The sequence below is a fragment of the Microtus oregoni genome, unplaced genomic scaffold (genome assembly GCF_018167655.1).
Source record: "Microtus oregoni isolate MIOR12 unplaced genomic scaffold, Mior012 000014F_ref0000157, whole genome shotgun sequence".
NCBI classification, from domain to species: domain Eukaryota; kingdom Metazoa; phylum Chordata; class Mammalia; order Rodentia; family Cricetidae; genus Microtus; species Microtus oregoni.
Window position 1 is genome coordinate 37,044,427 of NW_024543073.1, and position 14,927 is coordinate 37,059,353.

The 14,927-nt window shown below is 37.4% G+C and overlaps 1 protein-coding gene across 3 annotated transcripts in view; it reads right to left on the bottom strand.

Annotated features, from left to right (window-relative positions):
- Mctp1 (multiple C2 and transmembrane domain containing 1) overlaps positions 1–14,927 on the bottom strand; it is a 573,552-nt gene that overhangs the window by 226,626 nt on the left and 331,999 nt on the right. For all 3 annotated transcript variants that reach the window (XM_041663341.1, XM_041663343.1, XM_041663342.1), the window contains exons 3-5: positions 11,823–11,965; positions 4,893–4,972; positions 2,329–2,440 (exon numbers count right to left, since the gene is read on the bottom strand). In XM_041663341.1, the coding sequence (XP_041519275.1) occupies positions 2,329–2,440; positions 4,893–4,972; positions 11,823–11,965 (335 nt within the window). The remainder of the gene's footprint in view (positions 1–2,328; positions 2,441–4,892; positions 4,973–11,822; positions 11,966–14,927) is intronic.

Consider the following 14,927-nt stretch of genomic DNA (forward strand, 5'->3'; position numbering starts at 1 on the left):
CATTCACACCATGTTCTCACAGCAGGGCTGTGTGTACTCATTCACACCGTGTTCTCACAGCAGAGCTGTGTGTACTCATTCCCACCATGTTCTCACAGCAGAGCTGTATGTATTCCTTCACACCATGTTCTCACAGCAGAGTTATGTGTACCCTTTCATACCATGTTCTCACAGCAGGGTTGTGTGTACTTATTCACACCGTGTTCTCAGAGCAGGGCTGTGTGTACTCATTCACACTGTGTTCTCACAGCAGGGCTGTGTGTACTCATTTACACTGTATTCTCACAGCAGGGTTGTGTGTATTCATTCACACTGGGTTCTCACTGCAGGGTTGTGTGTACTCATTCACACCATGTTCTCAGAGCAGGGCTGTGTGTACTCATTCACACTGTATTCTCACAGCAGGGCTGTGTGTACTCATTCACACCATGTTCTCACAGAAAGGTTATGTGTACTTATTCACACCGCGTTCTCACAGAAGTGCTGTGCATACTCAGTCACAGCAGGCTATATTCCTCCTCAGCTCCCACTCCATCTGCACACATGTGTATCTAGTCACAGCATTCTCTGTTCTCACAGTGGGTGTATACTCTGCTATACCATGTCCTCACAGCAGGGTTGTGTGTACTCATTCACACCATGTTCTCACAGAAAGGTTATGTGTACTTATTCACACCGCGTTCTCACAGAAGTGCTGTGCATACTCAGTCACAGCAGGCTATATTCTTCCTCAGCTCCCACTCCATCTGCACACATGTGTATCTAGTCATACCATTCTCTGTTCTCACAGTGGGTGTATACTCTGCTATACCATGTTCTCATAGCAGGTGCTATGTGTATTCAGCCACACTGTGTCATATTCCTCCTTGAATGTCACTCCATCTGCACACATGCATATGGAGTCACATCACACCATGTTCTTCCTCAGCTACCTCCATCTACATACATGCATATGCAGTTACCCCACACCATGTTCTTCCTCAGCTACCTCCATCTACATACATGCATATGCAGTTACCCCACACCATGTTCTTCCTCAGCTACTTCCATCTACATACATGCATATGCAGTTACCCCACACCATGTTCTTCCTCAGCTACTTCCATCTACATACATGCATATGCAGTCACACTATGCCATGTTCTTCCTCAGCTACCTCCATCTACATACATGCATATGCAGTTACCCCACACCATGTTCTTCCTCAGCTACCTCCATCTGTTCACATGTAAATGCAGTCACATCAACCCATGTTCTCACAGCAGGAGCTATGTATTAAGACTTCTTAATATTTGGAAAGGTCAATTTTTCTCACTAAATAAAGTTTTAAAATAATACACATGACCTTGTATGTCACTGTTTAACTTCTAAGGATATAAAGAAACTCTTCATAAAGGAGTAAATATTTTTCTGGTGAGTTAAAGAAAAACTTCAAATTTTGAAGTTGGGATCTATGATTTTTAGCCACAATCCTGATTAAAATGTCAACAAAGTCTTTGTAGTAGATGATATACACCAAGCTGACTGTAACATTATTCTAAAGCAGGAATATAGGTATTGCTGAAAGGGCCTTTGGGAACTCCTAACAGTTATAGCTACTACTAAATCACACCAAAGCTACAGTAGTTTCTAGGCATATACAAATATTAAGCCTAACAATCAATCTCTGGCAAACTGGCAGAACTACACCAACAAGCACACCAGTGTGAATCCCTGGTACACTGGCAGGCACACTGGTGTGGATCACACCTGATACTTTTTCAGGTTACTTCAACAGTGCAGGAGTCTCAGCTTCCTCTGTAGTCACTGTTTATTTCTCAGAGCAGCATGGTGTGTAAGGAAGTACAAATAGTGCTGAGGTATGGGATGTATCACTATGGAAACCCATCAAGGACATGAAGAGTACACACTTACTCAGTTAACAACCAGAAAGCAGAAACTCTGTTATAATATCACCTTAGTTTCCTTGTCATGACACATTTTGGCAATATAATCAAAAGAGTAGAGTCATGAATATCTTATTAGGAATTCAAGTCACTAATCAATATATTCACTGAAAGAATATTAGTATTTACCTACAATGTAACATGTCTAAAATTAATAAAATTATAAGGAGGTTTAAATTTACTTATTTACAACAAGAGGTTCTGATCTGGAGCCTAGGACAGGAAATTGGAGTGGAAAAGACAAAATGAGCATGGATGGGAGCTACCCAGGGTGTTCACAGCTAGAGTTCCACGTGCATCTGCTTCTCATTATCCCTCTATGCCCTGAGGAGGAGCTCAGCATGTGAGCAAGTGGGAGCAAGAAGAGCTCCAGAAGACTTACCATATCCCTGGGTTCACCTTCCTTAGGGGTAAGGATGACTGACAGCAAGATGATTCCAAGGTCATGGTCTGGATAATGGGGGTCTTTCAGAGTTAAGGTCACATCCGTGGACCTGTGATATAAAGTATTCAGATTGGGAATAGTCATTGAGTGCATTACCCCCAAATTAATTTAATCAATAACTCATTGTTTTAAGAAATGTTTTGCTCTTTTGATTTTTTTAGTACAATTTTTGTTGTTATCAAAATACCACCATTGTATTAAATCATCCAATAAGCGGTATGTCCATGGAAGTGCCTAGATTCATTGGGTAAATTTCTACCACAGACCAGTCCAAGAGAGGGAGGAATGATAAGATGAGCAAAGGGGTCAAGACCACGATGGTGATAAACAGCTGAGCTGAGCTGGTGAGAGCTCACTGACTCTGTACTGACAGCGGGGGAACCTACACAGGACCAAGTTAGGCCCACCGAATGTGGGGGCAGTTGTAAGGCTTGGGCAGTCTGTGGGGTCACTGGCAGTGGGACCAGGATTTATCCCTAGTACTTGAACTGGCATCTAGCAACACATTCATTTTGGCGGGTACCTTGCTCAGCCTAGATATAGGGGGCAGGGCCTCAGTCTTGTCTCGAAGTGAAGTGTCAAACTCTGCATAGGAAGCCTTACCCTTTCTGAGGCATGGATGGGGGCTGTAGGGAAGGGTGAAGTGGGAGGAGGGGAGAAAGTGGGAATGGGATAACTATGTAAAATGCAAAAAGACTGTATTAAAAATTCTTAATAAAAATAAAATACAAAATAAAATAAAAATATTTATGTCGTTTAGTTTGAATAATACTCCTAAAGAGGAAAATATCTGTAGTAAATTTTTAAAAATACATTAAAATCTAAGTTAACAAGGAATATATTCTTCTAATACATTAATTGCTATCAAGTTATTAAACAATAAATGCTTATATAAGTGACAGAAAACAACTGTGACATATCAAATTAAACACATATTGGGGAGTATTTTATCATTAAAGAAAAATGATTTTCCTCTCCCAGAAGCTATCAAGTGCCAAATTTTTCATTTCCTGTTGGGTTTTGTCACGTGCCTCCCCCTTTATACTTTTTTCTTTTCCTGGATAGTCAAACTGGATGGCTACTTGTACAAGACTAAAACTAGATTATTATTATTTTCTTTTGAGGACATACCCCAATACATTTATAGCAGCACATATTTACATGCCTATTATTAATATCTGCTTTGAAAAACTGGAATGGCATACTAAAGCTTGTGAGGTCACAAAGTGGTACTCTGATGTGTACGTGGCCTCAGGGTGCTGGTGGCTAATGAGTTACCGAGAATAAACAACATAGTTAGGTATACATAAAATTTTCGCTTATATCTTTGTTTGTTTAATTGCACAATTCTTCATTTAAAATTATTTTCACCAGTGATTTATTTTTAAAGGAAACAAGAGAAATTTATGCTTTAAGTCTTACAATTTGCATAGACTTAATCAGAGGCTTATAGTAAATGTAATTGTAGCCTTTGAAAGGAACAGCAGAGTCCATTTGATTTTGTATCAGTGCTCGTGATAACAGACCAGACACCACTCCTCTGAAAATTTCCTCAAAGTGGGGAACCCAGCAGTCACCTAAACTCTACCCTCAGGTTGAACCAATGTTAGAATCGACGAACTGTAGGAAGGCAGCAAAGGCTGTTTTTTTGTTCCACCCGATACAAAAGCAGCAAATCACCAATCAGTTAGTCTTTGGAAGGTGAATACTCTGTCCAATGCTCAATTAGCTTACTGTAGCATTGAAAGAGGCTCTCCCATGTACGTTCATCTATTTATCTGTAGTCATATAAGAAGGAAATAGGGGTCTTCCCCATGACACTACTTTCCCGTTTCCCTATCATCTGATGTAACATGATCACCCAAGAAAGGAGTTCCATTTATAACTATCAAATATTTAATTTTGAAGCCTACTTTTTCTCTCTCTCTTTTAGCCAGTTCCTTTGACAAAATGCATTTCGAAAACCCCATGCCCATTGTGAGGGGCTTAGATTGAGTACTGTTAGAAATCATATATAATTTTGCAGGTTGTCAAGATAATGAAACTAAGCAGAAATAACCAATCTACCTCTACTACTTGGTACCCTATATCTGGCAATCTGGTGATGGCTAAAATCGGTTCTATCCTGGTTTAAGTTATGAGAAATTTGTTGTTTTTGAGGCAAAGTATGTAGCCACTTGCTTCTTTAGTAATAATTACAATCTTTATGCCAAATCCCAACTAAACTGTGTGAGATTAAGGAATGTATCTTTTCTCTTTTAGCTTGGTGCTAGGGGACAGGAAAGCTAGCCAATAATACTTTATAAGAAAATAGTTGCTATTGAATGAGGAAGTTAGGGGAAACATTGGAAGTCCATGGATAAGTGGAAAAGGGTGAGAGTTGGAAGACTCCCAGCTGGTGACAACAGAACACTGTCAGGAATCTGTACTGACTGGTGTTTCCTGCTTCACAGGCCAACAGTGAAATGAGGCATAGCAGTGTTACAACTTTTGAGAATTACCTGTTTAACTGCAACTGTGTGAGATCGAGAAAGGCTGAGCCCATAAAGTCATCTTGCAGCCCAAAATCATAGTCAAATACCTAAGAGGCCAAAGAGACAAAACATTTTGAAATAATTTCAGAAAAATATTTAAAAGAAACATATTATTTATAAGAACTGGCTATCTCTTCCACCAAAACAATGTAATCTCCTGATATGCTTTTTAAAATTTATTTGTATTCTTTGGGAAGTTAAAATTTCATAACATTCAAGTAAACTACATGTTTATTTAATATTTATTATATCATTTTATTTGTATTAGCAATAGAAGTTTAGAGAAGAGGTAACAAAATCAAATTAAATATAACGAATATTTAAAAGTATGGGAACCACAGCTTAGAATACTTTTTTAAAATTATAATAGAGGAGATACCATCAAACATAGACCCAAAGTAACTTAGGATTACATTCAACAAACACATCTTTTGTTGGGAATGAGACTTGATGGAGGAAGGTCACTGGCTAATAAAGGAACTGCCTTGGCCCATTTTATTGGTTAGAAGATAGGTGGGAGGAGTAAACAGAACAGAACGCTGGGAGGAAGAGGAAGTGAGCTTAGACTCCACAGCTCTCCTCTTGGGAGCAGACGCCTCAGAGAGACTCCATGCCCCGCTCCCGGGCAGACGCACGCGATGAAGCTCCGACCCAGGATGGATGTAGGCTAGAATCTTCCCAGTAGGACCGGTGTTCACAGATTATTAGAGATGGGTTGATCGGGATATCAGAATTAGCCAGTAAGGGCTAGAGCTAAAGGGCCAAGCAGTGTTTAAATGAATACAATTTGTGTGTTGTTATTTCAGGGCATAAGCTAGCCAGGCTGCCGGGGTGCTGGGGATGCAGCCCCGCCGCTCTTATTACTATAGAGACTCAATAAATACATCTTCTGTTGGGGATGGGACTCAACAAACACATCCTCTGTTGGTGATGTATGATTGGAACATGACATTAATTTCTTATTCATGTTTTAAAGTAACTAAATTATTCTATATTATAGAAAAATTTAATCTTGGCACACAAATAAATAAGGGTACAGATATTATGGCTACATAACTTTGTAAAGTTATATTAAGGTAACACCAATGACTGTTTCTATTTCCTTAGGAGTTATAGGTATATTTAAATTGTTTATCTGATCTTGATTTAGCTTTGATAAGTAGTATCTGTCAAGAAAATTATTCATTTCTTTTAGATTTTCCATTTTTGTAGGTTTTCAAAGTATAACTTAAAGATTCTTTTGATTTCCTCAGTATCTGTTGTTATGTTTCCCTTTTCATTTCTTATTTTGTTAATTTGGATATTCTTTCTGAGTCTTTTAGTTTATCTTGCTAATTTTCTCAAAGAACCAATTATTTGTTTCATTGACTCTTTGTATTGTTCTCTTTGTTTCTATTTTATTGATTTCAGTTTAGTTATTTCCGGTCATCTACTCCTCTTGGGTCTGCTTACTTCTTTTTGTTCAGGTGTGCTCTAACATTGGTGCATGAGATTCCCTCCAATTATTTTATGTAACTACTCAGTGATATAAACTTTTCTCTTAGCATCACTTTCATTGTGTCCCATAAAGTTTGTATATGTTATGCATTCATTTTCATTGAATTCTTTAATTTCTTTATTTTTGTCTTGACCCATTTTTTATTCATTGGAGAGTTGTTCAATTTCCATGAGCTTGTAGGGTTTCTGTTGTTGAAATCCAGTTTTAAACCATGGCAGGCTGATAGGATACAAGGTGTTATTTCAATTTTCTTGTATATGTTGAGAATTGTTTGGTGATCTAATATGTGGTCAGTTTTGGAGAAAGTTCTGTGAGGTGCAGAGAAGAAGGGATATTCTTTTGTGTTTGGGCAAAATGTTCTGTAGACCTGCTAGGTCCATTTGGTTTATAATGTCTGTTAGCTCCAGTATTTCTGTTTAGTTTTTGGCTTCATGGGGGGTAGTCAATCTCCCACTATCAATGTGTGAAGGTCAATTACCTTTAGTAATGTTTCTTTTACAAATGTGGGTATCCTTGCATTTGGGGCATAGATGTTAATAATTAAAATACCATCTTGGTGGATTTTTTCCTTTAATATGTATGAAGCATCCCTGTTGCTTTTGATTGATTTTGGTCTGAAGTCTATTTTGTTAGATGTTAGAATAACTACACTAGCTTGCTTCTTGGGTCCATTTGCTTGGAAAATCTTTTTTCAACACTTACTCTAAGGTAATGTCTATCTTTGATGTTGAGTTGTGTTATTTGTATGCAGCAGAAGGAATCATGATCACATCTATTCTGTTAGTCTTTGTCCTTTTTGAGGAATTGAGTCCATTGATATTGAGAGATATCAATGACCTGGTATGAGAAGTCCTGTCTATGTGTTGCTTTTATTGGTTAATGAATAAAGAATTACTTTGAGCCTATGGCAAGGGCAGAACAGAACTAGGTGGGGAAAAAGTTAGGCTGTATGCTGTGAGAAAGAGGGTAGAGTCAGAGAGAAGCCATAGGGCCACCAGAGATAGATACTAGCAACTTTACTCAGTAAACCACAGCCATGTGGTGATATACAGATTAATAGAAATGGATTAAATTAATATAAGAGTTATCCAATAAGAAGCTAGAGCTAATAGGCCAAGCAGTGATTTAATTAATACAGTTTCTGTGTGATTATTTCGGGGCTAAGCAGCTAGGAACCAATAAGCAACCTCCTTACTACAATGATTATTGATTCCTGTTTTTGTTTGTTTGTTATTGATGTTGTTGTTGGTGGTGGTGGTGTGAGTGTATGTGTGTGTGTGTGTGTGTGTGTGTGTGTGTGAGAGAGAGAGAGAGAGAGAGAGAGAGAGACAGACAGACAGACAGAGAGATTTTCCCTTCTTTCACATTTTCTTGTGTGAGATTACTTATTTTCTGTGTTTCATGGGTATAGTTAAACTGCTTAAACTATTTCGGTTGGGTTTTTCTTTCTAATACCTTCAATAGGGCTCAATTTGTATATAGGTATTTTTAAATTAGACTTCATTATGGAAAAACTTACTTTCTTCATAGATGGTGATTGACAGTTTTGCTGGGTATACTTGTCTGGACTGGCATCAGTGGTCTCTTAGATTCTATAGACTCTTCTAGCTTTCTTTTCAGTCAGGTGTAATTCCAATTCAAAATTAATGTTTTGATTATTATGTGGTGATGAACCTTTCTTTTCTGGTCCAATTTATTTGGTATAAGGTCCATGTAGTTTTTTATGCATCTACCTCTTTAGGTTGGGAAAATTTTGTTCTATGATTTCGTCGAAAATATTTTCTGGGCCTTTGAGCTCAAATTCTTCTTGTATTCCTATTATTTGTAGATTTGGTCATTTTATAGTGCCCCAGATTTTCTGGATTTTTGTGTCAGAACTTTTTAAATTTTTCTGTGCTCAGCATATCTATTTCTTCTATCTTCAACACCTAAGATTCTCTCTTCTATTTCCTGTATTCTGTTGGTGAAGCTTGCATCAGTAGTTCCTGTTCTATTACCTAGATTTTTTATTTCTAGAATTCCTTCAGCTTGTGTTTTCTTTATTGTTTAAATTTCCAGTTCAGGTTTTGAATAGTTTTATTCATTTCCTTCAAGTGTTTGCTTTTTTAGCATTTTTTGTTTGTTTTGTTTAGTTTAGTTTTCCCTTGATTTTTCATTTCTTTGGGGGGTGGCTTTTTTCAAGGGATTTATTTGTTTCCTCCAATATTTTGTCTTTTCCTTAAGGGAATTATTCATTTCCATTTTAAGTACCACTATCATCTTCATAAATTTGTTCTGAGGTCTTTTTCTTGTGCTTTAGCTATGTTGGAATATTCAGAGTTTGCTGTAATAAAATAACTGGACTCTGGTGGTGACCTTGGCATGTAGGCATCTGTGTTTGAGATGATTGTAGGTCTAGGTACTGATTTCTGAGTTTGTCTTTATTGGATGGCTGTTTTATTCCTTGGTTTCTGTTTCTTCTCTGGTCTTCTGGCTGGCATGACCTATGATTTAGCAAGTTGGGGGTTGGATTCTGATTTCATTGGCCTCTAGCTGAGCAGGAGATCTCACTGCCTGAGTCAGGAGCATGAACATGATGATGATGATGGGAGGAGGGGCTGGGGACAGTATGGTGGTGGGCACCAAGAGAGTGGGAGAGGTTGCAGGCAGATGGCCTAACTGGGCTTCTGGCAACAAGCACAGCCTCTCATACAACAGGATATCTCTGACAGAGTTGAGGGCTGAGTGAGACAAGATGACAAGGAGGGTACTGGGAGGGGTGTTGGGGGTAGGGTAGGAGGGGCATCAAGAGAGGGGTAGGTCAGCTGGCAGATAGCCTACCTGGAGTTCTAGTGGCTAGTGTGGCATCTTGTATAGCAGGGCTTATCTTGATTTCTTTTCAATATAACATTTTCTTTGACTGAGATATCTTTTTATTCCACTTTACCTGCAAGACCTGAAATTTCATCTTCCATGTCTTTATATCTATTGGTATTGTTTACCTCTGATGTTTTTGTTTGACATCTTAAGTTTTTCATTGCCAGTTTTACTTTTGTTTTGGTTTTCTTCAATGATTCTATTTTTTGTGGAACAAAACTTTTTCTTACTTTAAATGCCAAGAAATTATATCTATAACTTCAATGTTCTCCTTAGTAAGATTCACTCTGATAATGTGATCAGATCAGACAATACATATGCCACTTGTTTTTCCTTTAGCTATTGGCAGGAGAATTCCAGACTTTAATGTTTTCTAACCATCTAGTTCACAAAAGTGTTTTCATAGAATCAGTTCATTTCTGAGAAATCTTTTAGACAAGAGTAACCATCTATCAGAGAGAATATAAATGCCATCTTAGAGCTTAGTAATGCAATCACATAGTGCGGTGCAGAGACAATACAATGTTATAATGCTCATGAAGTCATGTAGTAACTCAGTGTCATTCACACCAATTGCTTTATTTGGATCTTTGAATACCTAAGACCAAGCCAATAAAAAAAAGGACAGAACATACACACAGTATGGAAATAGGTTTAAGGTTGTTCTATCTATCTATCTATCTATCTATCTATCTATCTATCTATCTTTCCATCTATCTATCATCTATCTATGTATCTATCTATGTATCTGTCTATCTATCTATCTATCTATCTATCTATCTATCTATCTATCTCCCATCTATCTCTCATCTATCTATCTATCTATCTATCTATCTATCATCTATCTTTGTATCTATCTATGTATCTGTCTATCTATCTATCTATCTATCTCCCATCTATCTCTCATCTATCTATCTATCTATCTATCTATCTATCTATCTATCATTTATCCATCTATCTATCATCTATCTATGTATGTATGTATCTATCTATCTCTCATCTATCATCTATCTATCTATCTATCTATCTATCTATCTATCTATCTATCATCTATCATCTATCTATCATCTGTCATCTATCTATCATATATTTTTGGTATCCTATTGGATGTGTACCTGCTCATGTGTGTGTGTGTGTGTGTGTGTGTGTGTGTATGTGTGTGTGTATGGAGTGCACATGTCCATATATGCACCTATGGAGGCCTAAGGTTGGCTTCAGGGTGTTTCAGACTCAATTGCTATCTATTGTATATATGTATGTATATATGCATGCATTGTATGTATGTATGCATGCATACATTGTATGTATGTATGTGTATGTATGCATTGTGTCTGTCCATTCCTATATATCAACATATGTTTTTATGACATGTTATTCTTATTGCACTTGAAGCTTGATGTTTTGGCTAGATTGGCTGGCTATTGAGCTCTGGAGGTCTGCCTGTCTCCATCCCTACGCACTGGGATTACAGATGTATATAGTCATTTCTGGCCTTTTATGTGGGTGCCAGGGCTTCAGTGAAAGTCATTTTGCTTTGACAGCAAGTGCTTTAATCCCTCATCCATCTCTTCAGTCCCAAAGCCCTAGTTTTCTTAAGAAGCAAAGTAGCCTCCTTTCTTCTTCTTCTTCTTCTTCTTCTTCTTCTTCTTCTTCTTCTTCTTCTTCTTCTTCTTCTTCTTCTTCTATCTTTATTATCTATCATCAAAGTAGCCTCTGGAACTTGCTTAGAATAAGGACTTTAGATATGACAACTATGGTCAGTGAGGCCAGAGCTGGCAGGCAGAAAAGGTGGTGTTTTATTTCGGCTAATATGTACCAACAGCACTAGATTTTTGTCAGTGCAAACACGTGGCATCTTCTATACACATTTCCAGAAATACACTGCCAAAGTAGTGAGTGTTGCTACCTTGAACCTAAAATTTGAATCACAACTCTGCAAGGAGATTAAGCTTACACACTAGTCTAAGGATCAACTAAATCAGCATCAGCATAATGCTTGTGCAAACTGATAAGCACATTCATAATAGCTGGTTAAAAAGGAGCCTAGACCATAGCAAGAAAAGTGACATTTTTGTGAGCAGACTTCCATGTTTTGGAAAAAATTTATACCAGTGGGTAAATCTGTCTATTCCATGGTAGGAAAAAGGGAAAACCACACCTCCCTTAATCCACACCTCCCACAAGAAAGCTTAAGTAGCTCATTTAGAAACAAAACAAAAATGATGAGTTCTGTGGAGGTTGTCCTTCATGCTGGGTTCTTTGGAGATCTCCTATTTCATGTGCTCCCAAACTACAGTAATTCAGTTGAAGGCACAAAGCAGGAGAGGGATCTCATAGTCTTCCTGTATGTCTACCAACAGAAATGTTCCAAACGGAAGTGACCCCAGCAGCTTAACCTCCCATCTCATGTATGTTACATTATCTTGGATTAGAGTTGTTAACAGTACTCTTTGTTGAAAAGTCCTCCAGAGACATGAAACACAACCATTAAACAAAGCTTTCTGAGTCAGATTCAACAATGGAAAAGCAATGGAATAACTCACCTTGATATACAGTGGCTCTCTAAGATGGTCAACAATAATACAAGCCTTTTCCTCCCACACAGGATTCAGGTTCTTGTGTATAATTTTACTTCTAAAAACTTCTTTTCTTCCAATTTTAAACTTCACATATGGATCACTTGTCCCTGTTGAAGAGATTCACATCAGGCATTCCTTTCTATGTAAGTAAGATAGCTGCTCATTGGAACATCAGAAAGATTTAAGGTTAATTAAAAGTTAATTGAGACCTATCCCACAAGAACAGGTTTTCTTCTCTAAATCTGAAGTAAAATCAAATTATCATCATTACTGTTATTACTTTATCTTCTCAGCATAATTCTATAAATGTATGCTGACTTTTCAGAAACACAATTGCTTTCACAGTGGCAGAACTAATTTACATTTGACTAGCAGGCTTTGAAGGTTCTCCTTTTCCTGCATTTTCATCAGTATGTGTTGCTATGTGTTTTCTTAATGATAGCCATTCTGGTTACAGTAAGTCAGGAGATCTCACTGTAGTTTTTAATTTTCATTTCCCCAGCTGCAATGGCGAAGAATGCTGAACATTTTTATCATGTATTTACCAGCCAGTTGCAGTAGAACTGTTGAGAATTTTGTATTCGTTTCATTAGCCCACCTTACTGGTTGGGCTGGTTTTGTTTGGTTGTGGTATCTGTTTTTTAGGTTCTTTACATATATTTTGGACATCAATCCCACCAGATATTGAGCTAGTGAAGATTTTTCTTCCCATTCTGTAGGCTGTCTCTTCATTCACTGTCTCTTTGTTCAAATTGTTCCTTTGATGTGAGCATTTTAGCATCAAGAAATCACAGTTGTCAATATTTGGTTCATTTCCTGAGCATGGAGGTTCCACAAAACAAACAAAACTTAAAGAAAAATAGAGGATGTAATATAGCCCTTACTACAGAACTATATAGAACACTTAGCAAGCTTGTTTAAAACCCTAAGGTCAGTTCCAAGTATGAGTAATAATAATAATAAACAAAATCCTAAAAACAGAACTATCATAAAAAGCAGCTACTTGGTTCCTGAGTACATATTCAAAAGACTCTAAGTAAATACACCACAGAGATACTTGCACATCTATGGTTATTGCAGCAAGATTTATAGGAACCAATGCATGGAATCAGTGACTAGAAACATAAGGATATATAAAGATAACAAGGTATATATCCATAATGACGTATAGATAAAAAGTCTTTAAAGAGACATAAAAGTAATATTAAAGAGTACAGACAGTAATAGATTAAAGGAGTAAAGATAATAAAATCAGTGCTAAAAATCACTAAAATAAAAATAAGCCACATAAAAATAAAAATATGCAGAGTCTGGATTATGTATATTATTGTGTTTGCTTTGAATTTTTTGACTGTGAATGAGCTAAACACAGAGAGACATTTCATTGTAAGGGCTGTTAAGCTAAACCAACATATATATTTTAAAGGTATCTTGACTTCAACATTTGGGTCTAAGGATATGTTGCTTTGAAAAAGAGGTTCTGCTTTTGCTTCCATAGAGGATAGAAAGCTGTGGGTTCCTTATCAGATGATATGGTTTGATCAAAGAGGACCCTATGAAGCAAATGGCCCAGATGGTCCAACATCCGTGACAGCTTCAGGACTGCTGACTGAGATAGACTTACCATACAGGATACCCCATTAAATATCTGATTAACAGTGCCCCCTACCAGCAGGAAATAGTCTAGAGAACAGTGCCCAAATTCCCTAAGTGGTTGTATATAAATGTCTATTTACATTTAAAGGGGGATAGGCTACAGAGATGAATACTTTGCATAGGTATGTATCTTGGTTTATTAATACAAATTTAAGGTCAATTTTGTTATATGTATATTTCTATTCTTGATTAAGGTATTGTATTTGTGTAGCTCGTTTAAAAATGTAATGTATAATTAAGAAATACAGGTTAATAGATAGTCATATATAATTAAATTTTCTAGATGTACAGAGATATATTTCAGATGGATAGGTATTCTTCAAATCTTTTAAAGATTCACATAGTTTGGCCTTTAAAACTAAATTTGTATCAGTAAGACCAAGATCCATATACTTTCTTTTCTTCTCTCTCCCAAGCCTTCATAGATTTTTTTAAATACACTGTGTCTTATTTAGAGGTCCCTTATGCCTGAATCTGTCCTATTGTGTAACTGAAACCCTTTTTTGACAAAAAGCATTTTTAAATGATATGCAGAGTAGTCACAGCAGCCCTGGATGCTGACTCTGCCTCTCTTGGCCTTTTAATATGGCAGAGGTAGTTCACTGCTAGTTCTGAGACTGTTGGGTGGAAACTGCACTCACCTTAATTCTGGGGAGCACCATGTAGAAAATAAACCCTGAGTAAAAGCTAAATATGCCATGCAGTATACCACATGGCCTGGAAATATTTATGTATGGTGGTGGGAATCTGTCATGTTCTCATGTCTGTGTACTCCTAGCAGACCTGATCCCACTGCCTGTCCAAGTGGGCAGCGCTGAGCTATGGACAAGGTCTCAGTTACTTTCCTCCTGACCCTGGTTGGGCAAACAAGCACCCAGACCCAAACTGGGTGGCAGGCATTAGTCTCACATTGAGTGCCATTCTTTACGCGGGGGCTACTTATTCCCGGTTATCCAGACCCAAAATAATGACACAGAAACTATATTAATTAGAACACTGCTTGTCCAATTAGCTCGGGGTTCTTATTAACCTACTGTTACATCCTAATTTAACATATTTCTATTTTTTTTTATTTTACCATGAGGCTTGTGACCTACTGGAAAGGTTCTGGCTGGCAGCTCATGTCTTTATTTTTCAGCAGTTACATGGTATCTCCCTGACTCTGCCTACTCTTTCTCTACATCTCTGTTCAGATTTTCTGCCTGGCTTTACTCTGTTAAGCAATTGGCTGAAGCAGCTTCTTTTTTACCCAATGGCAATAAAACATATTCACAGTATGCAGAGTGGAATCTCACATCACTGAGATACACATTTTCAGCTAAAGAATTCCTTTGAAATGTGATCAAGAAGCAGTGGTGGTGGTGGCACACACCATTAATTCCAATAGTTGGGAGGGAGAGACAGTTCAATCTT